Source organism: Denticeps clupeoides, chromosome 10 (assembly GCF_900700375.1).
Source record: "Denticeps clupeoides chromosome 10, fDenClu1.1, whole genome shotgun sequence".
In the NCBI taxonomy this organism is placed as follows: domain Eukaryota; kingdom Metazoa; phylum Chordata; class Actinopteri; order Clupeiformes; family Denticipitidae; genus Denticeps; species Denticeps clupeoides.
This window is the reverse complement of record NC_041716.1, coordinates 3,243,355-3,271,038: the sequence shown is the minus strand read 5'-3', so window position 1 is coordinate 3,271,038 and position 27,684 is coordinate 3,243,355. Positions and strand designations below refer to the sequence as shown.

The window sequence follows — 27,684 nt, the reverse complement described above, 5'->3', positions numbered from 1 at the left end:
AATAATGAAAAAAAAAAAACATATCAGTAAGGTTCATTACGGCAGCCATGAAGGGAGATCAAAAAAGTAAAAAGAGCTCCAGCAGCGTGTTAAAACTGTATTTATATCCAGCAAAAATGCCTTTATATACAGAGAAGATCTACAGAAACTCAGTTTTAATTTGTGACATTTTAAGTTCCAAATCTCACAAACTCACACAACACATACTGACAACATGTCCACAGTGAATTGTAGTACAGTTCTGTTCATTAGTCAAGAATGGATTCAATTGCATTTTACAACATGGCAAACTGTATAATTCGTTTATTACAACTTTCTAATTCTTGGAAAATGTATTCGTTTAAAAAAAATTACCCCATCCTCTTTGATGCAGCGGGATCAGTTCATATCACAGATCAACTAAACAAATCCAGCAAATTGTTTCAGATTCCTTCAAACCGTGCAGGAGCGGTACGTCATGGTTCAAACTTTGGATTCATCCTTCCCAACATACCTTTCCTTCTCAAAACCATTCAGAATAATTTGTAAAACTATTCATAAACATGCAAAAAAAATGAACCATTTAGACCTTTTCTTTACTTTTCATTTTGTGAAAAATCACATTAAATCTCGGTTTGATTAAAATGAGTACACGTGGTAACTAGCTTTGGTTAAATTAGAATGTAATTCATTAGTGTAACATACAAAAATAAATAGTGCTCTCTATGTTTCTCTCTCTCTCTCTGTCTAGTCATTTTTGAAGCAGCAACTTGCATATACACGAAATAAGCAACTGTCCTGTGGAATTCTGAAGGCACTCGGGAGATGAAAACTAGTCAAAGCAGACCGTCTTTCATCAGAAATATAGTGAGAATAAGAACAGTCCTATGAGAAGCAAGGCGTTTGGCTCTTGAAATCCAACCACCAAACACACAGTGATCAATGTAAAAGCAAAAGTTGGAATTAAAGGCCTGCGCTCTATTGCCTCTGATTGGCTCCCAGGAATCTCCGGGCCTCGGCTCAGGTTACAGGGCGTTTGCTCTTTGGAGCCTTCTGAATTTGCAGGGAGTTCATATCCAAGTTTGGAAACCTCGTGGCAAGAGCCCTGCTCTACATCGAAATCCTCGTCAACATCATTGTTTTCACTTAAAGCTTTTATGAGGCTGGTGACATTCTGCATGTCACCAGAAAGTAGATCTTGACTAAAATGGGTCTGAAGCACTGGGGTTTCAAAGGAGGGACCAAGGACGGTCAGATTCTGGGTCATTCTGGCTTCTGTTGTTGATCCCACAGAGATGGTGACCAGCGTGGGCACCAAACGGATGGTTTGGCCATCTGTTTGATTCTCAGAGTCGATTTCCTGTCCTGCTGTAAGACAGGGGTCTTTGACTCCACTTACATCTAATTTCTGTGTTTCATCCAGAACATCTGACAAACTTGATCCCACATTGAAACCCAAGAAGGTGTTATCATACCTCACTGTGGTTGTATTTTCTGTTTCTTGTGTCATCTCTTGAGGTTCATTAGGATCCATCCATTGTTCTCTGGTCTTGTCTTCTGAAAATGAACTCTCAGCCCTGTCAACATCTGGGCAATTGGAGGAGGCGGAAGCACCCTCGGGTAAATGTTCATTTAGTTTATGTGATTCAGAAACCAAATTTGGATTAAAACATCTCTGCAGCACTGGGATTTCAAAGGTGGGACCAAGGATGGGTAGATTCTGGGCTGTTCTGGATTCTACTGCAGATCCCAAAGGGATGGTGTCTTGGATGGGCATTAACCATGGCACATGGATCTTCTCAGTGGTAAGCAGTACCTCTGTTTTATCCTCAGAGTTGGTTTCCAGTCCTGCTTTAAGACTGTGGTCTTCGACTCCTCTTACATCATATTTTTCTTTTGCATCTAGAACGTCTGACATACTTGTTTCTGCACCAAAACCCAACAATTGGTTATCACTTCTCACTGCTAATGTGCTTTTTGTGACCTGCATTTGGGACTCATCCGTCATCTTTTGAGTTTCTTTAGGATCCATCCCTTGCTCTTTGCGTACATCTTCTAAAAATGTTTTCTCCTCCCTGGCAACATCTAAAGTTGAAGGTGGAAAACTGCTACTGGTCAGGGTTGGCTGGGAAGGCACTTCAGTTGCAACCACTGGGTCAGGGTCACATGTAGCTCTCTCATGAGATAGGATTGGTTCGAAGATAGTATCCAAGGCCGTTTTGGCATCAACGTTGCCCGAGGTACTTGAGGCTACGCACACACTGCTATCTTTGACTTCTTGAATTAATAGAATGCACCCCAGTTCGGATGGCAGTAGAGTTTGGCTGGCTTGCACTAACCGCTGGCTATCTTGGGGCATGATGGCAATTGGCTTGTGGAGTGGCAGTTCAGCAGCAGCTCTAGAAGACAGGCATTCTGGCTCTGGAGCTGCATGTGCCCTTGACATGGGCGGGGAACTCGGCCTTTCGACTTCACTCTGTAAAACACACATATAAAGTGACACCAAAGAAGGGTATCCTTCCCCCAAATCTCAACCAGTACCCTCATAAGGATCGGCAGGTGTATGCATGCTCCAAAGAAGTGATGTACGACCAACTTAATGACACCGATTAATTGATCTTTTATAGTCGCATACACCCCCATTTGTTGATTCATCTGGCAAGTACTTCTACCCTGGAGGGCCACAGCCCCAAGTACCGAGGATGATGAGCTGTGTGTATAGCCCTTTTTGACAGCCTGTCTTAATTTTACACCAACAGGCTTGGGTGTGAATCGAACTACAGTTGTACCCTTGGTGGGGTTCGTTCCGTCAGATGTGAACACAGTAATCGGCTCACTCAGGTGAGCATCAAATCAACTGCACGGAGACCCCAAAAAAGAGGTGGTCTCGATTCAAATCAAATTGTGACCTCTGGCGTGGTTCGCCAGGTGACAACGCTAACCGAACAAATACAGGACCAAGTGCTGTCACCCAACTTGAGAACAGTGAATTATGGGTAAATTTCAATATCGTCTGCTTGTTGTTGTTTTTATTATTATTATATTCATAATTATTTTATTCATAATGATCAATAACTATTTGTAATCTAGTTTTAGTCAGCAAAAATCTGATCACATTTTAGTGTAATTTTAGCCAATAAAATTGAATTTTTGTCTTTTTTTAGTACTCTACATCCATTCCAGACACAGAAGATGCTCTGAAATATAAATAATGCCACGTATTGAGGAAGTCACAGGGTGGTAGTAGTGTCCCTGAGCAAGACACTTAACCCTGAGTGTCTCCAGGGGGGGACTGTCCCTGTACCTACTGATTGTAAGTCCCTCTGGATAAGGGTGTCTGGTAAATGCTGTAAATGTAAATGTAAAGTGACATCCACCCGGGGGACACAGGAAATAGAAAATAATGCATGATAATAATAACATGAGGACATTAATCTCTTGTTTTCATCAACAAAAATTAAGAGACATTTTTTAGTTTGTAAACTAAATTTTTATTTAGACAATAATATCACGTGATATATTTCATTTCTATTATCGTTACATGACCAGAATTAACTTACTGTATCTCATTTTTTTTAAACGGCACTTATCAGACGCCCTTATCAGACGCCCTTATCCAGAGTGACTTACACCCAGTAGTTACAGGGACAGTCCCCCCCTGGAGACACTTAGGGTTAAGGGACACAATAGTAATAAGTGAGATTTGAACCTGGGACTTCTGGTCCATAGGTGAGTGTGTTACCCACTAGGCTACTTTGTTTCATTTTGTTTCCCTTACGTCATTAAGGTTCGTTGACAAAGACATTTCATCCAAAAATTTGTGTTGTTATATTTGTGTATTTTGACTATTAATTTGTGTATTTGTGTTATATAGTTGTGTTTTGTCGATTGTGCACCGTAGCTCTTGGTAATTTTGTGGCTTCTCATAACCCAAATTCATGAAGACATCTCAAACGTCACCAAGGGACTTCAGCCTATTTGGTCTTGGGTTGGATTCTTCTTCTTCTAATTTGTTCAAGACTCAATATTCACCCTGAGAGGGCAATTTCATCACCTCTGAGGCAACCTAAGGAAATAACGTATGTACATTCGCAAAAAAGCACTTCAGCTGCTCCAAATATTATGTGGGCAAATAGTAAAATATGCTCCGGTCGAGCAGGTTGAGTAGGAGTGCATGTTTCATAGTCACTTAAAACCAATGTTTCAGCTCGGTAGCGCTCCTGCTCTACCGGAATGACTCTACTTCACAGATCCTCCATCAATTGGTGGAACATTTTGTCAATTTATGAATTTCAGTGGAAACCACACTCTTGCCAGACATGAGTCATGCTTTCTGCAGGATTCCATGCGATAGTTTGTGTCCTTTTTTAACCGCAAGCTGCATAGACACTGCAGTAGCTTCTCAAAACCGAGCACTGGACTTTAAGCATGGAAAAAAAAAAAAAAAAAACGGTGCCAAACCTTTGAAGCAAGGCTTTCGGTTCCTAGAGGTCGTTCCACGGAGCGGTCGAGATATCAGATGATCTGCGCTGAATTCGCCTTTGTTTCCAGTAACCGGTGACTGAATACAACGCATCATTTTATCCTTACCAAGTTCGCGAGCGCACCTTTCACAGTTTTCTTGCAAATGAAGCATGGACTGCCATTAACTGGTCCAGCGAGAGCAGTAGGGGATTTGGCACCGCTAGTCTTGATAATGAAGATGATGAAATGTCCTAATTCATACGTGTAGGCATGCTCGTTATCGTCTGTTGAGGTGGTTTAAGGAAATTGTGCTGTTGTAATGACTACTGGTGTTACGTGAAATGGAATGACGGGGTGGTGGGGACGCGGGGCATCGGCAGCGCATGCAGGAAACAAGCAGTGTGCACATTACCTAAGTTCTTGCTGAAGCCTCAATGAGCTGGTGACCAACAGGCAGACAGAAAAGCAAGAAGATCATTTCATTTGGGAAGTGAAACATGGAAGAGGTTATTCTGAACACAGCTCATCTGGCTGTAAATAGATGTGCAACAAACGTTATACAAAAGTTATACAAAAAATCCTCATGCATCGCTTGTGCTTGATTAATAAAATGCCATCTGATTAAGAACCCATTTTGCCACCAGACATATTACACTTTTATTAAACGAATGATCCAAATGCGACGTGTGACTCGGCTGCAGCTGTCGGGAAATTGTGGGTTTGGTGACGGACAAATTTGGCCAGTTCTGCTCCAGAAACGTTACTTGGACAAATTTTTTTTTTTTTTTTAATCGTATAATATCACATAGAAATATGTGGCCTTTCAGTTTGGAGTAAAAAGGCTTTTGGTTAAAGTATTTTTTTGCAGCGGAAGGCTTGTACAGCGGCGAATCTCTGCAGTGCAGACGCCTCTCGGCGAACGAGTTGAAAGTGAAACAGCAGTGGGCGGGAGACAAGAAATACAGGGGACCGCGGCCAGGGAACCTCCATCGGTCTACCGAGACGCTGGCGCTCGGAAGAAAAAACGGCGTCACTTCATGCAGCGATACGTACATACGTGCGTAATTATTGGATTTCTTCGTTAGGAACATGAACCTGCAGCCATGACCTGGTCATGGTTTTAGTTGATCAAATGGAAGCAAAATGGACAATAAAATTCTCTTCCCAAGCAAGTAATAAATCATGGAAGCAACAGGGTTATATTGCCTTCGTAAAGTGACACTTCTGTACGCGTATTGCTCACCTCAATGTCGATCTCGGGGTGGACGATAAGCGGCTGCACCAGACGCGGCGTCTCTGCGGGGACCACGGGCTCACCGGCGGCCACATCCCCTGGAAAGGTCAATGCAGCCATCGGCAACTTGCCGGGACTCTTCGCAGCAATAAATTAAAAAAAATTAATTTAAACGGTTTTAATCCTTCCGGTACCTTTGTCGTCAGCGTGATTATCGTCGTAGTCTTCCTCTGTCCTGAAAATAATAAGTAAAAAAAAATCAGTATTGTCACTGCCCTAAAACCACCCGGCAGGCGGCAGGTTAACCGTCACCTTTTTGACCGGTGACGAGCAAAGATCTGACCGCGTCGTGGGATGTTCCTGCTTTGCCGTGGTGAGAACGTACCAGAAGTAGGTGGTAGTAGCCTAGTAGCCACAAAGTGACAGGTTTACATTTACATTCTGGCAGATGCCCTTATCCAGAGCTACTTACAATCAGTAGTTACAGGGACAGTCCCCCCCTGGAGACACTCAGGGTTAAGTGTCTTGCTCAGGGACACCATGGTTTGAAGTGGGGTTTGAACCTGTGACTCTGGTCTTCTGGTTCATAGGCAAGTGTGTTAGCCACTAGGCCACTACCACCCCAGTGCTTCCAAGTGATCGATTCTGGTTCACTAGGACCCCGAATGATGAATACAATCTTTTTATTCATTCTTGTTGTAGGTTCTGAACATAAGTCAGAGAAAATGAAGGTTCATCTAAATATTCTCTAAAGAGGAAGTCTTGGGCCAAGACAGAGAAGAGTCTAAATGAGAGTCTTCCTCGTCCCTTCAGAGATGGAGGTTCAAATCCCACTTACTACCATTGTGTCCCTGAGCAAGACACCTAACCCTGAGTGTCTCCAGGGGGGGACTGTCCCTGTAACTACTGATTGTATGGCGCTCTGGAGAAGGCCGTCTGATGAATGACCGAGGAGGGCCCATCAGTTATTCGTGATGTTCTGCTCAGTGTTCTGCTGGGAAACCTTCATGTGTGTCGTTCCTCTGTTGCAGTCCAGCTACGCCCTTTCTTGGGTGCAGCAGCAGCTGTAACCCCGTAACCTTCAGAAGCTTCGCCAGATCGAAACTGGGGGCTGTGACTGATCTGGCTGCACCCTATAGTATATAAATGGACAGTCTATGGACAGCGACATCAGTCTGGACCTCGTAAGTGCGAGGTCCACTATGACTATGACCCCGTTACTAATATCCAGAGCGCTAATACTCAATATACTGCTGCTTCGCACAAAATGAGATGTCACTGAAAAAGTTAACCTTTACATAACCTTTACACTAAGGTCGTATAAAAGTCTCCTCGTTTTCCACAAAAAAGAAACGTGAAATGAGTTCAAATAGAAAGTGTTCCAAAACGTGTAAGAAATCAATATTTCACAGCGGTAATCTTTCTCGCGCGGATCTCTGTAGAGGTGAGTAAATAAACTTTGACTCTGTCTTGGGTAGCTTGTTTTTAAGAAGTGCTTGTGTTTTTGTTGACGTGACTAGGCGAGCTAAGTTAATGTATTAGCTTTCGCTGTCGTTTTTGTTGTCAATCGGCGTCAGTTTCACCCGAACTAGGTACACGCCCACTCTTGCGTAGTCGTGAAACGGGTTATAGTCAACTCCACTACCTGTGGGCCGCACCTGTAGCCACTCACAGTTTGACCTGTACTTGTGGTACTACTCTCGCGCTACCGCGTCAGCGGTAGCGTCAGCCCTTGTGTGAAGACCCACTTGGGTAAAGACCTGCGACTCGTCCTGCGCGACTCTACCGAGCAGTAAAACCAAAATACAGGTAAATTCACCCATGCTCTCCTCCTACTTCTTTTTGCTAATCATGTCCGTCCAGAACATTCCGCTCATTCATTCCAGGCGCCCTCCTCGATTCAATATACACAGAACATGCAACACACATAACCCGCACACACTCGCCCAGGCCACGTCTTGCCACCCTGAGTACTTGTTCGGACTGCTTTTGCTACAGAACGAAACCTCCAAGTACTCGCACTGACTGAGACCTGGATCCGCCCCCATGACTCCGCTACACCTGCAGCCCTTTCCACAGACTTCTACTTCTCTCATGCCCCCCGCCCCACTGGCAGGGGAGGGGGCACAGGCTTGCTCATTTCCAAGGACCGGAAATTCACTCCCGTTTCTGCTATTCAAACAACCAGTTTTGAGTTCCATGCAGTAACTATTACACACCCAGTAAAAATGTCCATAGTTGCTGTATATCATCCTCCAGGTCCGCTGGGGAACTTTGTAGAGGAACTAGACACAACTCTCTCCTCAATTATAGATGAGGAACTGCCCCTTGTGCTACTAGGAGACTTCCAACACTTCATCTCTGCTTCCAACTTCACACTTCTCTGCACGCCCGCAACGCACAGAGCTGGAAAACAACTAGATCTCGTACTCACACGCAAATGCTCCACAGCCAACACTTCTGTCATTTCTCTACATCTATCCGATCACTCTTTTATTCACTTCACACCTTCTTCAGTCCATACAGCCCACCATATTATCTGCTCTGACACATGTCTTAAACTCCTCACTCACAACAGGAACATTCCTCACTGCTTTCAAACAGGCTGTCATTGCTCCCCTGCTCAAAAAACCCACATTAAACCCATCTCTACTGGATAGCTACCGCACAGTCTCCAACCTTCCTTTTCTTTCAAAAATTCTTGAAAGAGCAGTCCTGGCTCAACTTTCCTCATTTCTCCACAAGCATGATCTTCTCGACCCTTTTCAGTCTGGTTTCAGGAAAGGGCACTCTACTGAAACCTCCCTCCTGGCAATGATGGATGACCTTCGTGCTGCAAGAGCTGCCCGCAGATCATCTGTCCTTGTCCTACTTGATCTATCTGTTGCCTTCGACACAGTTAACCACGAAATTCTTCTCACCACACTCTCTGATTTAGGAGTCACAGGAACCGTACTAGATTGGTTCACCTCTTATCTTTACGACAGGTCCTTCAAGGTATCATGGGGAGGTGAGACATCTGTCCTCTCTAGGGTAACCACATGGGTTCCACAAGGCCCTGTCCTTGGCCCCCTTCTATTCTCAATATACACTCGCTCACTTGGTCACATCATCCAATCACATGGCTTCTCCTATCACTCTTATGCTGATGACACCAAGCTCTATCTGTCATTCCCACCAGAAGATGCTACTATAGCAACAAAAATTTCGGCCTGCCTCTCAGACATATCGGCATGGATGTCTGAGCGACACCGCCAACTCAACCTATCCAAAACCGAGATTCTGATCTTTCCGGGCAACAATTCACCTCAGCAAAACCTTTCAATTCAAATTGGATCACTACTGTTAACACCCACGGCATCTGCAAAAAGCCTTGGAGTTTGGATAGATGACAAACTGAGTTTGAACCATCATGTTGCTGCGATCTCCAGATCCTGCAGGTTCACTCTCTACAACATTCGCAAGATTCGGCCTTTTCTCTCACAACAGGCTACGCAGCTCCTCGTCCAGGCAACGGTCATCTCCAAACTCGACTACTGTAACTCTCTCCTGGCTGGAGCCTCTGCAGTCACCATAAAACCACTCCAGATGATCCAAAATATGGCAGCCCGTCTCATCTTCAATCAGCCAAAATACACCCATGTTACACCTCTTCTTACCTCCCTCCACTGGCTCCCGGTAGCTGCTCGCATTGAGTTCAAATCCTTGATGCTGCCTACAGGGCTGTAAATGGAACTGCGCCCTCCTACATCAACACACTACTACCTAGCTACACTCCTGCACGCTCTCTCAGATCTGCAAACGAAAGGAGACTAAAAATTCCTTCTTCACGGGGTCTCCGATTCCAATCATCTCTGTTCTCCGTTGTTGTCCCTGGCTGGTGGAACAACCTGCCCTCCTCCACACGACTAGCCGAGACTATCACCACTTTTAAGAAGAAGGTGAAAACCCTCTTATTCAAAAAATATTACAGACAAATCTAACACTTACACACGCACATGCGTACACATTGCACAAACAATACAAAATGTATAAATACATTATAATTTATCTTAGTCTAGCACCCAACAATCTCCGAGCATGCTCTTCACTGACAAGTCTAAGCCTTATCAGGGCTCTTAGTTTGTAAACTCAATATTCTATAGAAATCGAATGAGAATTGCTGGTGTCTTCCTCTTGTAAGTCGCTTTGGATAAAAGCGTCTGCTAAATAAAGTAAAGTAAAGTAAAGTAAGTATTTCCCTGGAATATATTCCGTTCATGAACAGCCATTTCCAGCCAGCAGATTAGCAACTATCTAAATGACTAAAGATGGGATTTTTAATTAAAAATAAAAGGCCTCTTCATTTAAACACTTTACACGCTCGGCCGGAGCTAAAGGACCAAGGCTTTCGTGTTTGAATTAAATTATGACCCTTTTCACCAGATTCAATTTTCTGGAGACGCACTCGATGAGGGAACAGTCATCCGACGGTTCGGGGAAAAAAATAATCTCGGCGCATTGAAACGATATCTCCAGGCACCCCGACTCTCCACCTACTGCCTAGATGTTCTGGAGGAGTGGGCGGCGCGTTGGCCTTTGATCACTTTCCAGGGATCACAGAGATCTCGAAACCTGACCTTTTTTCACCAGACGTTGAACAGAAGGGCAGAGAGAACTTTATTTTTAGAAAAGGGGACAGAAAGCAGCCCGGAGTGCTCTAGGCCGGAGAAAACCGCGAGAAGAAGAGGCCACGCGTCCCGGCGTCTGCTTGGGTTACGCCCCCCTGCCCGCCCTCCCCGCCGCCACCTTCCTGCAGAAAGGTCAAGGGTAAGTCGGGGCTGCAAGTGACACCAAAACAAGACACCCTTGTCCTATTTTCATCCATCTCGCACCCCTGGACAGCTGCCATTCTGTGGGCTTTGGTCGGAAAAAAGTCGCTGTGACAGTGACATTTGTGCAGCGACAGACTGAACTTTAATTCTCAGATTTGTGGTGCGGGCGACTTAGGTGAAGAAAGGGGCTGGAAATTCTTCAACGTTTTCTCCAAGAATCTCGGCAGAATTGTGTTTAACTGGAATATGCAAATGAGCTCGTTTTGGGGGTGAGCTGAGTGGAAAAAAACTGGGCCGGTCCCTCCACTCATATTTATTGACAGTATATAATCCCCAGAATTCAATTTTCCCAAACTGGTGTCTGACTGCGGCGTTTTACTGAAAGTTTGGTGGAAATAATCCACCGCACCTAATATTTAAGATTACCAGGGCAGTAGTGGCCTAGCGGGTAACACACTCACCTCTGAACCAGAAGACCCAGGTTCAAATCCCACTTACTACCATTGTGTCCCCGAGCATGACACTTAACCCTGAGTGTCTCCAGGGGACACAAATTGTTTTTTTTTTTACTCTTCACTTTATACTTTGACTTCACTCATTTGCACACCTTCACCCTACCTGTAACACATATTTTATGTTTCATGTTAAAGACATAAAAGTGTAATATTTGGGTATGTTTGCAATATTTGCATATTGGTTCATTGTATACTTGCAATATTTGCAGTACTGTGGTCTGTAGCAGAAGCATTTCACTGCATATCATACCGAGTATGACTGTGTATGTGACAAATAACATTTGAATTTGATTCGAATTGGGACTGTCCCTGTAAGTCGCTCTGGATAAGGATGGTAGTCGCCTGGCAGGTAACACACTCGCCTATGAACCAGAAGACCCAGGTTCAAACCCCACTTACTACCATGGTGTCCCTGAGCAGGACACTTAACCTACGTGTCCACTTTTTACGGTTTATGAGGCGCAGCGATCAGGTTTTTACGCACCTGGACCTGGGCGGCTTCAGGATGCTCCGGAGCTCCGGCTCCGGCTCCGCCGCTCGGCCGCTCCTGCCCGCGGGCTCCAGGCGCAGCGTGACGGCGTAGTTCTTGCCGTCGTTGTTGGCCCAGCGGTCGCCGGCGGGGGTCTCGTATCGCACCACGAAGTCGATCCTGGCGCCGTCGAACAGGTACGGCGGCGCGAACGACAGGCGGAAGGAGAAGCGGTCGGTGTCGCCGTCGTGGGAGCCGGCCACGTACTCGGCCGGGTGGTCGAAGTGGGAGCCCCAGCCGTCCATGGTGGCGCGCACGTACACCGCCTTGTCGTAGGACACGTCGAGGACGCGGATCAGGCCGCCGAACGCCAGCGGCTCGTCCGGCACCGGGGACACGCGTTCCACGGCCACGCCGCCGGCGCGCACGACCCGGAGCAGCTCGGCGCCGGACGGCGCCTCGAACTCGGGACACAGCCGGTACGCGGGCGGGCGGTCCGCGTCGTGGCGCCCGGCGCACTCTTCCTCGTCCGAGTCGAACTGGACGAACTCCCGGACCGCCACCAGGTCCTCGCCCGCCGAGTCCGCGAAGGACACCCTCCTGCGGGGCAGCGACAGGCGGATGCGCAGGTACTCGGCCGTCTCGTCGGCGATCGAGCGGCCGCGTTTTCTGGGCACCGGCGAGGACCTGGGCAGGAGCCGCGCGTCCCCCTCCGCGTCCTCGTCCTCGTCGTCATTCCGCTGCTCCGGGATGGTCAGGAAATTGTGGCTTTGTGACATGGTGCCACGGTTCGGTGCCACCTGCCCCGGAGCCGGAGCCCAAGTGCCCAAGAGCCTTCAGACGGGGTTGCCAGGTCTCGCGAGAAAAACGTGCCCAAAATAAACGACCCCTTACGTGTGCCCGTTTTTTTTGGTTTTTTTTGAAGGGGGGGGGGTCCGTTCATGTGTTTTGACTTATTTATATGATATTCAATATATATATATATACACACACACACACTTCCGTTTTATATATATTTATATACATCTCATGTTCTCCCATAAAAAAAATAAAACATTTATTTAAAAAAATAAATAAAGGAAACACGAGTCCAGTTGGGTTGGAATCGGGCCGAATTGGCAACTTGCGCAGAAAAAAAAAAAACAAAAAAAAAACGCGGAGGTCTGAGATCAAGAGGCTGAAGATCCGGATATCGATCCCGGCGGATCACCGGCGACTAATTATAGCTCGCCAGAGTCGCCCCGCCCACCGACCCCCCCACCGCCCGTTCCCAGGGAGCACAGCGACCACCGCCTTTTAAATCAGAAATACAGCTGCACAGCCCAAAAGCAATAATCACTTGTTATTACTATGTAATTATGTTTTTTTTTTATGAATTTATTTTCTCTTTTGAACTTGCACAATTTTACGCCACACATACTAAATAATGCACACTGAATCAGTTACTGAATCAGTCCTGTATTTTACCGAACAGATTAACAGACCCAGATCAGCGATGACATTATGACACAGTGACATAATTACAGATTTACAGGAATAAATTGTAGATGATTAATAGCCCGTGGACACGTCTGGTTTCAGTGACGGGGTCACGCGTCTGACCTTTCGTCTGAATGGGTGTAAAATGGCTGTGACCGAAAGAGTTGCAGAGGCAGAGGTGTCCTGCAAACCCACCACGGAGCCGTAGAAATAAACCGCGGTGTGAGATGTAAATTTCGACATCTTTCAACCTGTTCACTGGCATTTCCTTTTTCTTTCAGTGTTTTTTTTTTTTTGGCTTATGGATCCCTGCAGTCATCATTCCCAAATTCTCTTATATCGTGTTGCATGATCACATGACATGGACACGACTTGTTTTTCTTAATAAAATTTCATGCCACCGTGTGTGTTGGTCATGATGTAGGACACTGAATGCCATCGACCCACAAAGTGGTAGAAAAATAAGCAATAAAATACGAACGACATTTAGACGTTCTCACGGAAAACAAAGCCACAGACAAAAACCCGAGCATTATTGACTGAAAAGGAAATCGAGTTTACGTGCTGGTGAGGCTCTTGTAGCTAAAGGAGCTTTCTGCAAACAGTTTGTACCAAACACAGCAAAGTGACCTTTCCCAACCACAGCAGGAGCCTGTTTTTTCCTGCGTAAAAAGCCGCCGATTCTGCGGTGCCCGAGGGCCCAGCGTCACGTCACGTACCCCGCATGTGGACTTTCCAAGACGTAAAATACATATAATACACGCTGTCCTTTCTCTAGAACTTTCCTGCCCTTATTTGGCGGTGGGTGGGGCAACAGCTGCTCCAAAAACTTTAAAAGAACTTAAAATGTGTAAGAATTTGACAATTTTGCTGTTTTAGTAAATGAATCTGTCATTTCTGTGGTCGGCCCTGCACCGCGACCTCTGTGTTTGTTGTCCTCGTGTCATCGACGATATTCTCCAGTTCAAAACGCAGAGTTAGGAGCCACAGATGAATCAGCTCATTCGCACGTTCACATCGAACGCTGCAGACTTCAGTTAGTCATCTTGATCAGTCGGTTTCACCGAATATTCGCAATATTCCTGCACAGAAATCAACCAGCTTCAAGAGGGGAAAAAAAAAAACCCAAAAACTCAACACACACTCCTGCCGTCCTGGCGATACGAAGGAAAAACACACACCTGCACCTTCACGTGTCACCAAATGAACGGCAGCTTCATCACAGTTTATTACAGTTACATGGCTGCGGCGTGCATGGCGGCGACCTGCGCATGCGCGCACACACACACGCACACACATGGGCTCACATACAGTGGGAAATCCTCTAAATTGGTCTTTCCGTTTAAATTCTTCTTCATGAAACAAAAAAAAAGAAAAGAAAAAAGGACGAGCTAATCATTTTCCGGCCCCAGACAAGGCCATATAAAGGCCCCGTAACTACGACTTCTCATGCAGCTCCAGCGATTCAGGTGAGTTCAGGGTGTTGTGTTCAGTCTGGATTTCACTAAATGTTATAGAAGATTTGCACGAGTCGTTTAAACCATTTTTTTTTTCATAATCAGGTATTTTTTTTAATAGCTAATTTAAAGACAAAATTCGTTTCAAGCGACACACAAAAATTGTGCTAACCAGGAAAACAAAAACTGACTATTATTTTTTCTAATTTTTTTACAAATTGTTTAACGAACTAATTACCATGCAGATCGACCCGCAATGCATCAATATAACTTAAAAAAATTGCTGAATAATTGATCGACTACTCAGGGATCTTTGGGGCTCTTTGGCCGACAGAAGGCCTACTCATCGAGGCCTGGAAATGAGCGTCTCATCGCACGTGGACGTAACGTGAAATGTACATTTAGGACGTGTGAGGGCAGCTACAAATGGCCAGTTTGACCGTCCGCTCGTCGCTGACGGGGATTCCGATCGGGCGCCCCGTCCTGCTCCTCTGCCGAGCCGCCAGCACGAGCTGCTCGGGCTCATTGCCAGTGTTTCCTCTCGCTCTCTGTGTCTCAGCCTGCTGCTGCGCCTCGTTCATGCTTAAAAGGCGAAGGAAGGTTGAGAAAAGGGTCACGTACTGCGGCGCACGATGGCGAGGGAATCTCGACAGCACACGGCTGAATATGTTACAAAATTCATTCTTCTGCAATGACATCTACAATTCAGCGTCTCCTATGATAGCAACACACACAAATTAGAAGTAGACAAGAAACCCATAAGTAGTTATAGTCACTACAATAATCATATTAACAGTAATTATTTTCATATAGAAAGTAGCACAAAACTAAAAACGTATTTAAAATGTTTTTTTTGTCTCTTGCTCATGGAGGCCGTGCTTGCAAACGTCGCTTGGTTCGTGTTGCCTTTAACGTGGAACCACAGCTTGTTCTCCTTGCTGAACAGAGGAACTGAGTGGGTGAGGACTTTCTGACATCGTTCTTTAAGACCTCGATGTTTTTATTTTCCTCCATGGCAGAGTAGATGCAGACCGGCCGATGCACAGAATATACACACCGCAGCGCCGGAGGTGCACACCGCCCTGGTAAGATCTGGACGCTTAATAAATATTAGCTGATCGACAGAAAGCAGTGGGCGAGAGAGAGTTGGAATATATCTGTAAGTAATATTGTTTCAGAATGACTAATACGCTGGGTTTATGCCGCTCTGGGTTTAATGCGTATTTGTGTTATGGATTTTTTTTTTTTTTTGTGGGGTATTTAATAATATTTCATTTTAAAAAATTGCATTGAAAGGTCTCTTTCTTCAGTGTGCAGGCCTGTAGCGTTCTGTTGCAGTCTTTGGCGATAAAAAAAAAATGGATTCGTATATGATTTTTTCGTAAATTGTAAAATAATTCATTTAGAATTATCATTGATTTAATCTGACAATGTAAAGCACAAGTTAAACACTTTCACTTGCAACTGAATAGCACCATAGGTTATAATACAAAAACTGTTCTAATGAAATATTATTCTCTAAGTGCAAGAACTAACACAGTAACAAATAGTGACAAGATCATATTTTACGTGAAGAATTAAAAAACATGTAAAATATGAAATTGTAAATGGTAACATGAGCCAGTGGCGGCGTACAATCCTGCCGTGTGACACCGTGTGAATTTCTGAGGCACTTTCTACAGATCTGAGTTCGAATGAAGAGTTTGATCGCGCTGGTGAGTACGGTACCTCGGCCGCTGCACGTTCTTAAGCTTCCTCCAGCAATCGCAGGCCCACACAAACAGGAAATAAATAGAGATGGAAATGGAAACAAAATTTAACCCCAATGAGGCATGAGGTGATAGCCGGCGAGTCGCTGCGCCACATGGAAGTAGTGAGTCAGATCGATCCTCTTTCACCTCGGTGCGTGCAGGGCTGTGGGACGCAGTGAACACCTCATTCTTTCTGCCCCACGTTCGCTTCCATGCCACTGACAGGCAATATTGCCTCCAGGATGCTCAGTTCAAAAGTGGTGAAAAGGAGCAACAAAAAAATAAACTCAACAAACTATGCAAAGATGGCCTGAAGCTGAGCGGGAAGATGTGCTGAAACCTTTTACTCTGGAATTATTCAGAAAAGGGAATTCTGCAAGAAAAAAAGCGGTAAATATCTGCTTATGCCAGTCTGAATTAAACGTGAGTGTGTCCGTTTCCGGATTAAGAGACAGTTTACATAATACAAAAGAAGCTGTTAAAAAAATCAAGCGGCGTGATGAAGGTTGACTGTCGGGGTTTTTTTTCCCTCATCCCTCATGCACCGCAGGACCATGAGCAAGGAACAAGATCCAGTTCTCGCGACTATGCTCCGGACTGGCCAGACACAGACAGTTTCCCACAAATTGCATCTTTTTCTGACATGCCAGAGAGCCCATATGATATGAGCGAGCGGCGAGCTGCACGTCGGCACCTGGGTAATTCCTGCCTGCTGGCATTAGCATAATAATGTTTACCCTCGCTGAACTTGACGGCCACAAAAACCAAAAAGCAAGCCGTGTTTTCTGGAAGCTTCCTGTGCCAGGCTTTTCACTTTTGGAGAAAAACCCCGGGTGGATGTGGTTTCTAAATGTCAAGCTGCAAAATAAATGATGACTCTCTTGCACCTAATAGATGAAGCTGACAATGGGGTCACATGTGAAATACACGCACAGGCTGTCAAAACACACACCACAGAATGTTCTCATCTTATGATCTCTACGTACGGATGTATATTCACGTGCACGAAATTTGTTGAACACAAATGGAAATAAGGTTGCAAGCTGTGGTGCATCGATAAGCAGAAAATGAACCCAGCGATTGCTGACGTTGATACATGAGGGTCATATGACTGACAGATTTGACACAAAGAATCGTCGCACCGACGCGATGCCACCATTTGACGTGCATTTGCATATTTGCCTGTATTTGTTATTCGATTTTGAGAGTCTGGACACAGAGGCGACATGATCTAACCTGTAAATTTATCTGTGGAAGGAGGGGGTAGTAAGGTGGGTAACCCCACTTACTACTATTATGTCCCCAAGTAAGATTTTTAACCCTGAAGGGGCTTTCAGTCCCCAACGTGCCGTGCTTGCCGCTTAATAATACGTAATAAGCCATCAAAAATAATGGAATGCCTTTGGTCTGAAAGCGCCTTGAGTGTCTTTGGGGGGACTGTCCCCTACTGATTGTAAGTCACTCCGCATAAGGGTATCCGCTAAATGCTGCAAATAGAAATGTCAATTTATACAAATACATTTTCACAATTAAAATGTCAAGACATTTTCCACTCGACATTGAAAGTTTCCACTGCAGAACGTTCCTCTGCCTGCAGAACCTGTTCAGTCCCCCAGTCTCTGGGGTTCAACTCCCACCTGTGAGCTCATCCCGGCGTGGCACACTACACTAACCACAGCTTCGAACTGCACCTGCACCCCAGCCCACAAGCAGAGGACCCACATCAGTGTTGTATAGTGCACAGTCTAGGAACATTTGGTTTTGCTTTGAAGGTCCTCCTCATGTTCCTCACGTAAAATACCTTTTAAATTGCATGCATGCTCTTTTAACATCTCCTCGTTTCTTGTAACATCTCCAGTGTTCAAATCAGGTTACCAGGTTAAAACCAAGGTGCCACTGGGGTGCCACTGAGCAGAGCACCGTCCCCACACACTGCTCCCCGGGTGCCTGTCATGGCTGCCCATGCTCACTAAGGGTGATGGTAAAATACAGAGGACACATTTCGTGGTGTCACCGTGTTCTGTGCTGCAGTGTTTCACAATGACAATCACTTCACTTTCACTTTTATCGAACCCGTTATAATGCATACATGAACCTTCTCAGGTAGTTTCCAGAACTTGTCCTTAACTTGTCCTTTGTACCTCAGGAATGCCACAAGTGGATGGGAAACCTGGCAGAGGCCATGATGGCGAGCAGAAGCCCCAACACCAGATAACTCAGGGAAGCAAGCTTTCCAGAGTTCACTCAGAGGACCAGGTGAGATGCTCCACCTCTCAAATATATCACTTGGCATCTAAGAGTCCTCATTTCTCGCTATGTTCCACATCATGCATCTTGTCAGTGACCTCTCTTGACTTGCCACAGGGGCACTCTTCATTTGACGATGGATCAAGAGGCTCCACTATGGCGCCAGCATCTTTTCTTCCCCAGGTTTGTGCCATGACACTAATGTGCTTCATTAGAAACATGCCCCTATTGGTCCACTTCCCATGTGACTGTAACTGTAACATGGGAAGTGAACTGAAAATTGTGTTTCATTGCTTGTCCATGTTAGGGCACCAGCCCCAGAGTGGCGGATAAACTGCCCCTGCACATGAAACAACACAGACCGTCAGTCCTGCGCAAGGGACACAAGTCTTTTCCACACGGTACTTCCCTGTTATCCAATACTGCCGCTTTCACTTGTTATCCAATCCACTTGGTTCGGAGAATAACTCTGGGAAAAACGTCACAGTTGAGCTGAACATGTACAACAATTGCAACAATTCAGAAAACCAAGACATATTGTTAGTAATTATGGATATAACGGTGCATCATGAATCAACTAAAAAAATCCATATAAATATATGATACTTAAACAATTCTCTGCCTTCCATATTTTATATGTTTATATATATATTCAGTTTATATATATAAACTACATATATATATAGTACAAAATTCCACATTGTATTGTCAACAGTCAATTTCATCAATTGCAAGTTGAGAGCATTATTATATCCCCATTAGTATTTCATAACGATATTCTGCGCATATATATATATATATATATGTGTGTGTGTGTGTGTGTATATATATATATATTCTGTAGCAAAGTGTGTTGCAAAGTACTTTTATGTGGAGAACACCAAAATTGGCAAGAATATAACCAAACAAGTGTGGATAACTGTATTTAAAAGCACCCTTCCTCAACTCAAGAAATAGAACAAGAAAAGGCATAATAGTAAAGGACCAATCAAGCTCATTTTATGGCTGTTGTCTTGTCCTGCATAATGTCAGAAGATGCATCAAACAATGGCCTTGTCTTTTTCACGTGTTTATATGTGTTTCAAATCTCCGTCCAGTCAGGTTGAAATTCTGGATGAACTAGGCAAACTGTATAATAATGTAAATTGCAATTTAAATTGACATCGAAAGGAGTAGAAAGTATTGATTATTTTGCAGTAAAAAAAAAAAGTAAAAACTTCCCATCTCAGCTTGTTCTTTCAACGTAAATCCAAAACCATCTCCTTTTTTTGCTCAGTATTGTCCAGTCAGGGAGGGCCCTCCTCCAGTGTTTTCAAGACTGAGCCAAGGAGGGCGTCGTCCCCCGAGTCAGAGACCACCTCGCTCCGGAGTGACATCCTTTCCTCCAGGCCAGCTGTACATTCGCCACACAACAGCGTTGACCCTGAACAAAGTCCCAGAATCAGGTGACGAAGCACGATATAATGCAGATCAAGCGTGCACAAAACAAGCCGTATCTAGATCCGCGGCATGCATGCACACTACACAAGCTTTACTTTCCGCACAGTCCTCTTCAGTCGACCTCGGAGAACTCGCTGTTCATCAAGGGGCTTTGCAGGTGGCCTGGTTGCAGCCAGGCATTCAAAGACTTTCAGCTTTTCTACAAGTAAGACCAGCCTTCTTCAATCCTCCATGTAAATGTTCTGGAAGATCACGCATTTGTCTCCGTGCACAGACACCTCTGCGCCAACCACAGCCCTGGAGAGAAAAGCCTGGCCCAGCTGAGAGTGCAAGGCGACGCCGTGCAGCACATGGAGAAGCAGGTCGGTCGCATTTACCACGCAGTGCTTCGGGCGGCTTCTTCTGCAGTTTGTCAGTAAACTTGTGTGAATCACTGTGGCCTTTGTAGCTCGCGCTGGAGAGGCAGCGGCTGCTCGACATGCAGCTCCACCTGCACCAGTTTGACCTCGGCCCGTCTGCAGAGGTACGGAATCCCCAGTAGCTCGAATCGCCCGAGAATTCTGCCTCGTTCCGCCGCGATCCTCGGCCCTGTTGACTTCCTTTCAGGACCCGCAGCGGTCTGTCAGCGGCTCGGCGACTTTGCTTCAGAACAGGAGCGCGAACGGCGGCCTCCAGGGCGCCATCGAAGGGGCTACGGACGCGATGGCCCAAGGCTACTGGCAAATCCCTACCTCACCTTTCATACCAGGTGAGGTCTCACATGGGGGCTCATTTCACAGCAGTCTTTAAAATGTATGTTTCTTATAGCGTGCTGGGAAAATGAGACCAATGTAAAATGTAAAGTCATTTATTGCAACCTGTGCAATAATACGTGTAAATACAGTAGTTGCAGGGACAGAGTTTCTGTTACGTGCTCTCAGTTCAACAGTTGGCATTGCATGGTGGACCTGAATCCACATAGACCCCGACCATCAGTCCATCTGGGGGCAGTGGTGGCCTAGCGGTTAAGGAAGCGGCCCCGTAATCAGAAGGTTGTCGGTTCGAATCCCGTGCCACTGAGCAAAGCGCCGTCCCCACACACTGCTCCCCGGGCGCCTGTCATGGCTGCCCACTGCTCACTCAGGGTGATGGGTTAAATGCAGAGGACAAATTTCACTGTGTGCACTGTGCGCTGTGTATCACATGTGACAATCACTTCACTTTAAATCCCCATGAATACAGAGCATTACTCCATAAGAACTGGTTCCACTGATTTTTTGTGTCCAGTTCTTCTACAACTTTCACCCGGTTTCTGTTCCTCGAAAAGGTAAAAGAAAATAATAAAATGAAGAAGTGAATGGGTGACTTTGGCACAGCGTCCTGTTTCTTTTTAAAATTTGAACGTCATTTTCACTGATCTTTTTCTCTCTCTCTCTCTCTCTCTAGGAATCATGCCCAGCATTGAATATTACAAGTACACAAACATCAGACCACCGTACACCTATGCGGCCATGATAAGACGGGTGTGTACGGGTGTGCATCGCTGCTTTTCTTTTTTTTTTTGTATAATTCCGCCAACCTCCTTCGGTAAACATCTCTTGCGTTCATAAGGCGATACTGGAGTCCTCGGAGAAACAGCTTACCCTGAACGAAATCTACCAGTGGTTCACCAGGATGTTCTTTTTCTTCCGACACAACACCGCCACCTGGAAGGTATGATTCATTTTGCCCCCGCGGGGTACACGTAGTTAAACACCGAAAACCGTGTCCCATTGTTTCAAAACGAAAACCTTCCTTTGCAGAACGCTGTGCGGCACAACCTTAGCCTCCATAAGTGTTTTGTGCGCGTGGAGGGAGGGAAAGGCTCCGTGTGGACCGTGGACGAGGCCGAGTTCCTAAGGCGAAAGGGCCAGAAGTTTCACAGGTACGACGGAACCTGCACGGCGGCCCTCTACAGGACAGGAAACCCTAACTCATGGCGGAAAACACTAACCACACCTTTATATTCCAGGGACCACGACGCCAACTGGTTTTCACCGTACGCCTTTGCCCTCATTTGCCCTCAGAGAAGCAGTGCTGAGGGACAGACCCATTATGCATGAGAGCTGCAGGCGCACAACACACGTTGGCAGGGCTCAATGACCCACCGACACAAGTACATAACTCCACATGTGTTCATTCATAGTTCTGATGCCTTCAGTGAGAATCCACCAACGTAAATGGTCCTGAAAATAAAGAAAACACGTTGAATAAGAAGGTGTCCAAACTTTTGGCCTGTACTGTATGTTAAAACTAGTTTAATTCAGCAACGATCAGATATTGGTCTGGTGCAGATGAGCCAGGATGTAGTCAAGTACGCGTGTTATAAAGTAATGTGTTTTTCAGCAAAGTACGTTATTGTCATTATTCTTTTACTCTGTTTGCACACTGTGTACTGTAAGGACATTGTGGAAAGTATTTTTTTACATTTAAACTACAAAACTACACCCTATTCGATTAAACGATCATGCACGGTTCAATAATTAAACATTTAATCGTTTGAAAACTGAATATTGTGGGTTTTTTGAGTGCGCGAACACGCTCGGAATCTCGTCCTGCGCACAGAAGGCGCGCTGCTGACGCGCAAAGCTCCCGCGAACACGCCGCCCTCGCTCTGATTGGCCGAGAGGTTTCCGCGCCGCGGGTCACAGCCAATCGGCGCGTTGTTTTTCTCCTTCGCAGCAAAAAAAAACAGAAAAATACAAGAAGCCTCGGAAATGGCGCACGGAAGGACGGGTTCGAGGCGGCCGTGATCCCGTCGGCGTCTCCGGCCGCGTAGGAACTTTCTGGCCGAAACGCGTTTATGGTTGTTTTTTTTTTTATTATTTTATTTTGACGGGCTCGGGTGTTTTTGGGGTGATTCACAATCGTCGCGTCGCGGCGCGAGTTTGACCCCGGACAGGGCCGCGGGAAAAAAAAACACACACACAACAAAAACCGCGCGATTGACCCCGAGCGCGATGCGAACCGATTCGTGAAAAAAAAAACCGCGCGATTTATTACGATCGGAATCGGTCGTCTTTGTGTGTGTTAATAAGCATGCAGTCGGACAGCAGCGCCGGGCGCCCCGGCTCCAACAAGCGGAGCTTAAGCCCGGACGGCGAGTGCGCCTCGCCGCGCTCGAAGCTCCCCAAGCCGGGCGACGAGTCGCGGGACTCCGGGGGTCCCGACGCCCCCGCCCAGGGCCGCTCGGACTCGGCCGCGATCGCCGCCGCGGAGGCGCTGGCCAGCCTGACCCGGGGGGACGGGGACGCGGGTAAGGAGGCGCCGTGCTCCTCCCGGCAAGCCGCCCGGGCGCGGCGCGTCGACCGCGGTGCCGAGAGGACCACGTGTTCCGCGGACGGGGCCAAGCCCGCCCCGCAGACCGAGGCGGTCGCCGCCGACAGCTCGTCGTCGCTGCTGCCCGCGGCGGGAGGGGGCGACCTGTTCGAGGAGGAGGACTCCCTGCCCGGCTCCTCCTCGACGCCCAACTCGTCCTTCGCCTCCGACAACGACGACAACGAGGAGGGCGAGTGCGCCATCGTGTCGGTGAACATGGCCCCGGAGATCCGGCAGTCGGTGGCCCTCCTCGCCCAGGTGCAGCTGAGGCTGGACGCGCTGGAGAAGAAGGGCGCCCGCCTCCACCAGCGCCTGGAGCTCCGGCTGAGCCGCCAGCGGCGTCCCCACATGGACCAGCGCGGCGCCATCACCCAGTCCATCCCGGGCTTCTGGGTCACAGCGGTATCCTTCCCCTGCCAGATGGGACGAGGCGGTGACTTCTGACGTTACTGCGTGTCGGAAGGCGCCGGTTCTGTTCCTGTCTCAAGATGATCAGGAGATGGAGGGATAGTGGATACTAGAACATGTAAAAGGGGGTGGTGGGTCCATCGGGGTGATCATCATGTTCACCGTTCCTGCTGGAGCAGCCTGGGGATGAAGGGTTATTATCTGGGATCTGATTGGTTGGTCGGGTCTGGTTAAATTGAACTGCTGGTTCTCGGTGCGAGCCTGTTTTAGAGAGAAACATAGATTCCCGTTCACCTCCTCAGTCAGGTTCTGTTAAGTTTGAAATGCACTCCAGGATAAAAACACTGAACAAGCTTGTCTTGGAAGACCATGGTCCTGGTCAGCAAGCAGGTTTTTATTAAAGACCATGGTCCTGGTCAGCAAGCTCTTCAGTCCTTTAAGGTGGGCTGGAACACCTTCTAGTAGGTTGTTTTGAGGATAATGAATCCTTGACTAAGTGCTCCCAGTTGTTGAACCACCCTCATCTCTCTGCTCACATCGATGAGAACGATGAAGACGCTCTGAGCTACATGACCAACTTGGAGGTGAGCATACAAGACATGACCGACGACCCCTGAATCGTTGGACTGTTTAGTGCAACTAACACGTCTTTCTGTTCTTGGTGCAGATTGAGACGTTCAAGAACAATAAACTCGGCTACCGGATCGCCTTTCATTTCAAGCGCAACCCGTACTTTCAGAACAACGCGATCGTGAAGGAGCTCCATCTCCGAATGGGCGGTGAGTTGGTGGCAAAGTCGCGCGAGAAGCTCGTTTCCAGAAAAATGAAACGCTGGACGAGCCGACTTTCCTGTCTCACCAGGCTCGCCGGTGTCTTTCTCGAACCCGATTCTGTGGCACCGGGGCCAGAGTCTGGTGGGGGGTGGAGAGCCCGGGCAGAGAGAACACGGCGTGTACAAGAGCTTCTTCAGCTGGTTTGGTGACCACAGGAACCCCAGCCGGGATGACATCGCTCAGGTGGGCGCACACGTCTGCAAAGTCAAGACCTTTTTTTCTAAACTAACCAATTTTTGGTCATTTTAGTAATGTTTGCTAAATTTAAACTGCCATAATACGTGTCTGAATAAATGAATATTATTGGATTATTTTTTTACCTCTTTTCTTACCTTCATCTCTGCTCTTAATACAGATTTTGAAGGATGATTTATACAGAAACCCGCTCCGATACTACCTGACTCCTTTATGGGAGCCTAGAGAAAATGGCAGGTATATCTATCTATCTATCTCTCTCTCTCTCTCTCACACATAATAATAAATATATATATATATTTTTTTTTTTATCAAATCAACTGAAGTTCATGTCACAATTTAACTGATAATTTTTTTTTATTAAAATTGTTGCATCTGTATTGAGTACATGATTGGGTGTGGCAATGGGTAAATTTTTTTTTTAACCAACACGATATCAAATGTTCACTTTGTTTTAAAATAAATAACTGAAATCTGAAAGATTAAAACTCGTTGTTTGTTACAATTTGACTGTAGTTATAGATCATGCGATCCGGTTTAATGGGTAAAAATTCATCTGAACCTGGTTAATTATCTAATCATATTTCTCTCTCGGCATGGTCTCACATTCTGGACATCGACTCCGTCTGTAACCCAGTGCACCCAAGGTCTCTGGCAACGGAGACGAATGCGTGGTGATCTCTGATTCGGACGATGATCTGGACGACGCTGATCAGAGAGAAGAAAGGCCGGCGGGCGAGGACGAGGACAATGAGGAGTTGGGGGACAACAAGGACGTGCACGTGGCGGGTAAATTCCACACGGCCTTGATCGAGCTGGCGAGTCGTGCTTGGACATCTTCGTTCAGACGCTGTGTTGGTCCTCAGGCTCCGAAGACAGCGGCCCAGAGGCTGGAGAGTCTTCCTGCGAGGAGAAGGAGGAGGACGAGCTGGACGTGGAGGAAACGGAGGAGAAGAAGGATGAAGAGAACGTCGACGTGGATGAGGAGAGGGATGAAGAGAGCTAGGCGGTGTTGCTATGCATCAGAAACCTACCCAGGTCTCGTCTGTTGTTAACGTTTCTGTTTCAGGGGACAGTCAGAAGATTTGCTTCTGATCTGTAAAGTAGATTGGAATGGAATTATGTTTATAAAAAAAATGCTCCTGAATTGTAAAAGTCATATTTTTAGTGTGAAATATATATATATTTAATTCAATTTGAAGTAAATAATGTAAAATTCAGTTTAGGATAATTTCTAGTCCTCTCAGAAATTGAGAATTCATTTTCTTTAAAAATCAAATGATGCTAAAACCATCCTTTAAATTAAATTTGAGTTTTTGTGAATACGTTGAAATTAGTATTACTCTCATAGCACCAAATTTATCATCGTTACTATCCATCCAGGTAATGGCCAGAGCGCTTACGTCCTGGTCACGTATGTTCAACATGTAATTAGAATATGATGAAATATGGAATCAGTTCCTTTTTCTTCCTCGGTTGACCACTGTTATGACACAAACAGATGGAAAATGGCAGCTTGTGTGATTATCGGGGAAAGGAAAACGCGATTGGCAGCTGGTTGCTGGAGAGTACCGTACTCCGTTCATCCCCCCCCTCTATCAGCATTGCAGCTGTTTTTGTTTTGTTTTGTTTTGTTTTTTTTGTGTGTTTGTGTGTGTGTGATCCCCTCCAAAAAAAATTATATATTTTCCAAATGCACTCAGTTCTATTGAATTACTGGACTTCTCAGGGATATGGCAAATATATATATAGAAGTATATAAACAGAGGTAACTGTCCCACCCCATCTGATGCGCGAATCTTCACACCTCATAAACGGTATAAGCGTAGGTTATGGCAAGGCCGCCGGATTTTTACGTGCTTATTGTGTTAAAAGCATTAAACCTGTAGACGTGTTTTTGTATCTCCTGATCTAATGGATGTTTGAGCCAAGGCGCCATTACGGGAGGATGTCATATCCGTCTGGGTCCGTTCAAAGTGACACTATATTCGCTCTCAACGTATTTAAACAAGAGTGTAGTGGCTTTTGTAACAGTGTGTTCTGAATCTGTCAGTTCTTTTTTCAGTCATGTACATTCATAATAGGAAATATTTCACTAATACCAGGATTACGGTGCATTTTTAATATTTTCCATCTGGGCCAATGGCCTGTAAATTTTTTCTTTTAACCTTGTATTAAGGGTTACATCTTTTTAACTTTAAATCTAGACATAGGACGGGAAGATAAGTAAGAGAGCTTTATTTTGTGTGGAATTTTTTTTTTATAGTACTTGTAAGTTTGGGTTAAAAAAAAAATGCAATAAAAGTTCATGTTCTCCTCTGAGATTGGATCTTTTAACAAAAAGAATGCTGGCATTTGCACATGAATTTTTATAATGGCACCTTGCATAAGTTGTTGTGCACTGAAAACACCAGAAGTGTTACGGACAACCCTGCAGGTGGCACCAGACGTGAAGATTTCATCATGGTCTTCCAAGAGAGGCACCAAATCATAGGCATGCATTACATAACACAGATCAGTAGTTGTTTCCCCCACTTTGGGTCTGTTTAGTCTAGACCCCTATGCATCATGAACCCACAGATGTGGAAAAGCTCTGTGTGTGGTGGTGGTGGTGGTGGTGCAAGTGTGACCAATTCTCCACCAGTGGGCTGGTAAAGCTGAGTGAAATAATAGATCTGCTACTTTCTTTTCTTTTTTTTTAACTTCCTGTGTAGTAAAACTGCTAAAAGTTGTGCTAATGGGATCTCGACTTCAACACAATCTCTAAGCATGCTGAAACACGAAACCCCGCCTCTGCTCCGGCTCATTTGCATGTGGTTAATAGCGGGCATATTGCATACAACCCAAGAACTGCAATAACCACTTGCAGTAAAATTGTGTTGTTGATAAATTATTTACTTATTGATTTTTCATGCATAAAAAATTATTAAAATAATATGCATAAATAATTTACTACTAATTTACATTTGCTTTCTTAGCCAAAGACAACCCCTACACAAATAACGAGATGGACAGTGAATTTTGTGTTAAATTATTTTTCCATTTTATATACTGTCAGTATTT

The 27,684-nt window shown here is 45.7% G+C and overlaps 3 protein-coding genes across 10 annotated transcripts; 2 read left to right on the top strand and 1 right to left on the bottom strand.

Annotated features, from left to right (window-relative positions):
* Window positions 1-84: 84 nt before the first annotated feature.
* ppp1r3f (protein phosphatase 1, regulatory subunit 3F) lies at window positions 85-12,397 on the bottom strand. Of its 3 annotated transcripts, XM_028994837.1 has the most exons (5): window positions 11,491-12,397; window positions 5,872-5,912; window positions 5,687-5,775; window positions 4,856-4,882; window positions 2,320-2,455 (listed from the first exon to the last, which is right to left on the bottom strand). In XM_028994837.1, the coding sequence occupies exons 1-4, from the start codon at window positions 12,252-12,254 to the stop codon at window positions 4,856-4,858; spliced, it is 921 nt and encodes a 306-aa protein (XP_028850670.1). In that variant the 5' UTR covers window positions 12,255-12,397; the 3' UTR covers window positions 2,320-2,455. The 3 variants fall into 3 exon arrangements, with proteins under 3 accessions (XP_028850667.1, XP_028850668.1, XP_028850670.1); XM_028994834.1 differs by lacking the exon at window positions 4,856-4,882 and having other exon boundaries at window positions 85-2,455; window positions 11,491-12,364; XM_028994835.1 differs by lacking the exons at window positions 5,687-5,775; window positions 5,872-5,912; window positions 11,491-12,397 and having other exon boundaries at window positions 85-2,455; window positions 4,856-5,677.
* A 1,872-nt stretch (window positions 12,398-14,269) lies between these two features.
* On the top strand, window positions 14,270-22,332 carry foxp3a (forkhead box P3a). Of its 6 annotated transcripts, none has more exons than XM_028993934.1 (14): window positions 14,270-14,423; window positions 15,431-15,496; window positions 18,309-18,418; window positions 18,527-18,592; window positions 18,717-18,810; window positions 19,686-19,854; window positions 19,956-20,054; window positions 20,124-20,211; window positions 20,298-20,372; window positions 20,456-20,597; window positions 21,275-21,351; window positions 21,440-21,541; window positions 21,631-21,752; window positions 21,840-22,332. In XM_028993934.1, the coding sequence occupies exons 2-14, from the start codon at window positions 15,436-15,438 to the stop codon at window positions 21,928-21,930; spliced, it is 1,296 nt and encodes a 431-aa protein (XP_028849767.1). In that variant the 5' UTR covers window positions 14,270-14,423; window positions 15,431-15,435; the 3' UTR covers window positions 21,931-22,332. The 6 variants fall into 6 exon arrangements, with proteins under 6 accessions (XP_028849767.1, XP_028849770.1, XP_028849769.1 ...); XM_028993937.1 differs by having other exon boundaries at window positions 14,271-14,423; window positions 15,436-15,570; XM_028993936.1 differs by having other exon boundaries at window positions 14,271-14,423; window positions 15,431-15,570.
* Window positions 22,333-22,565: 233 nt separating this feature from the next.
* On the top strand, window positions 22,566-26,943 carry tspy (testis specific protein Y-linked). The gene is made up of 7 exons (XM_028993825.1): window positions 22,566-23,587; window positions 24,100-24,177; window positions 24,261-24,372; window positions 24,455-24,609; window positions 24,782-24,858; window positions 25,259-25,410; window positions 25,488-26,943. Exons 1-7 carry the CDS (start codon window positions 22,907-22,909, stop codon window positions 25,625-25,627), a joined length of 1,395 nt encoding a protein of 464 aa, XP_028849658.1. The 5' UTR covers window positions 22,566-22,906; the 3' UTR covers window positions 25,628-26,943.
* Window positions 26,944-27,684: the final 741 nt, after the last annotated feature.

Excerpts from the sequence above, each read along its gene's own strand:
- ppp1r3f (XM_028994834.1), bottom strand. The coding sequence starts at position 12,254 with ATGTCACAAAGCCACAATTTCCTGACCATCCCGGAGCAGCGGAATGAC. Across the intron at positions 5,776-5,871 it reads TAATCACGCTGACGACAAAG|GGGATGTGGCCGCCGGTGAG; the intron begins GTACCGGAAGGA and ends TGACCTTTCCAG. Across the intron at positions 2,456-5,686 it reads ACCCCGAGATCGACATTGAG|AGTGAAGTCGAAAGGCCGAG; the intron begins GTGAGCAATACG and ends TGTGTTTTACAG.
- foxp3a (XM_028993933.1), top strand. The coding sequence starts at position 16,662 with ATGAAGGTTGACTGTCGGGGTTTTTTTTCCCTCATCCCTCATGCACCG. Across the intron at positions 16,861-18,308 it reads AGCTGCACGTCGGCACCTGG|GAATGCCACAAGTGGATGGG; the intron begins GTAATTCCTGCC and ends TTTGTACCTCAG. Across the intron at positions 21,352-21,439 it reads ATGCGGCCATGATAAGACGG|GCGATACTGGAGTCCTCGGA; the intron begins GTGTGTACGGGT and ends TGCGTTCATAAG.
- tspy (XM_028993825.1), top strand. The coding sequence starts at position 22,907 with ATGCAGTCGGACAGCAGCGCCGGGCGCCCCGGCTCCAACAAGCGGAGC. Across the intron at positions 23,588-24,099 it reads CGGGCTTCTGGGTCACAGCG|TTGTTGAACCACCCTCATCT; the intron begins GTATCCTTCCCC and ends AAGTGCTCCCAG. Across the intron at positions 24,178-24,260 it reads GCTACATGACCAACTTGGAG|ATTGAGACGTTCAAGAACAA; the intron begins GTGAGCATACAA and ends TTCTTGGTGCAG.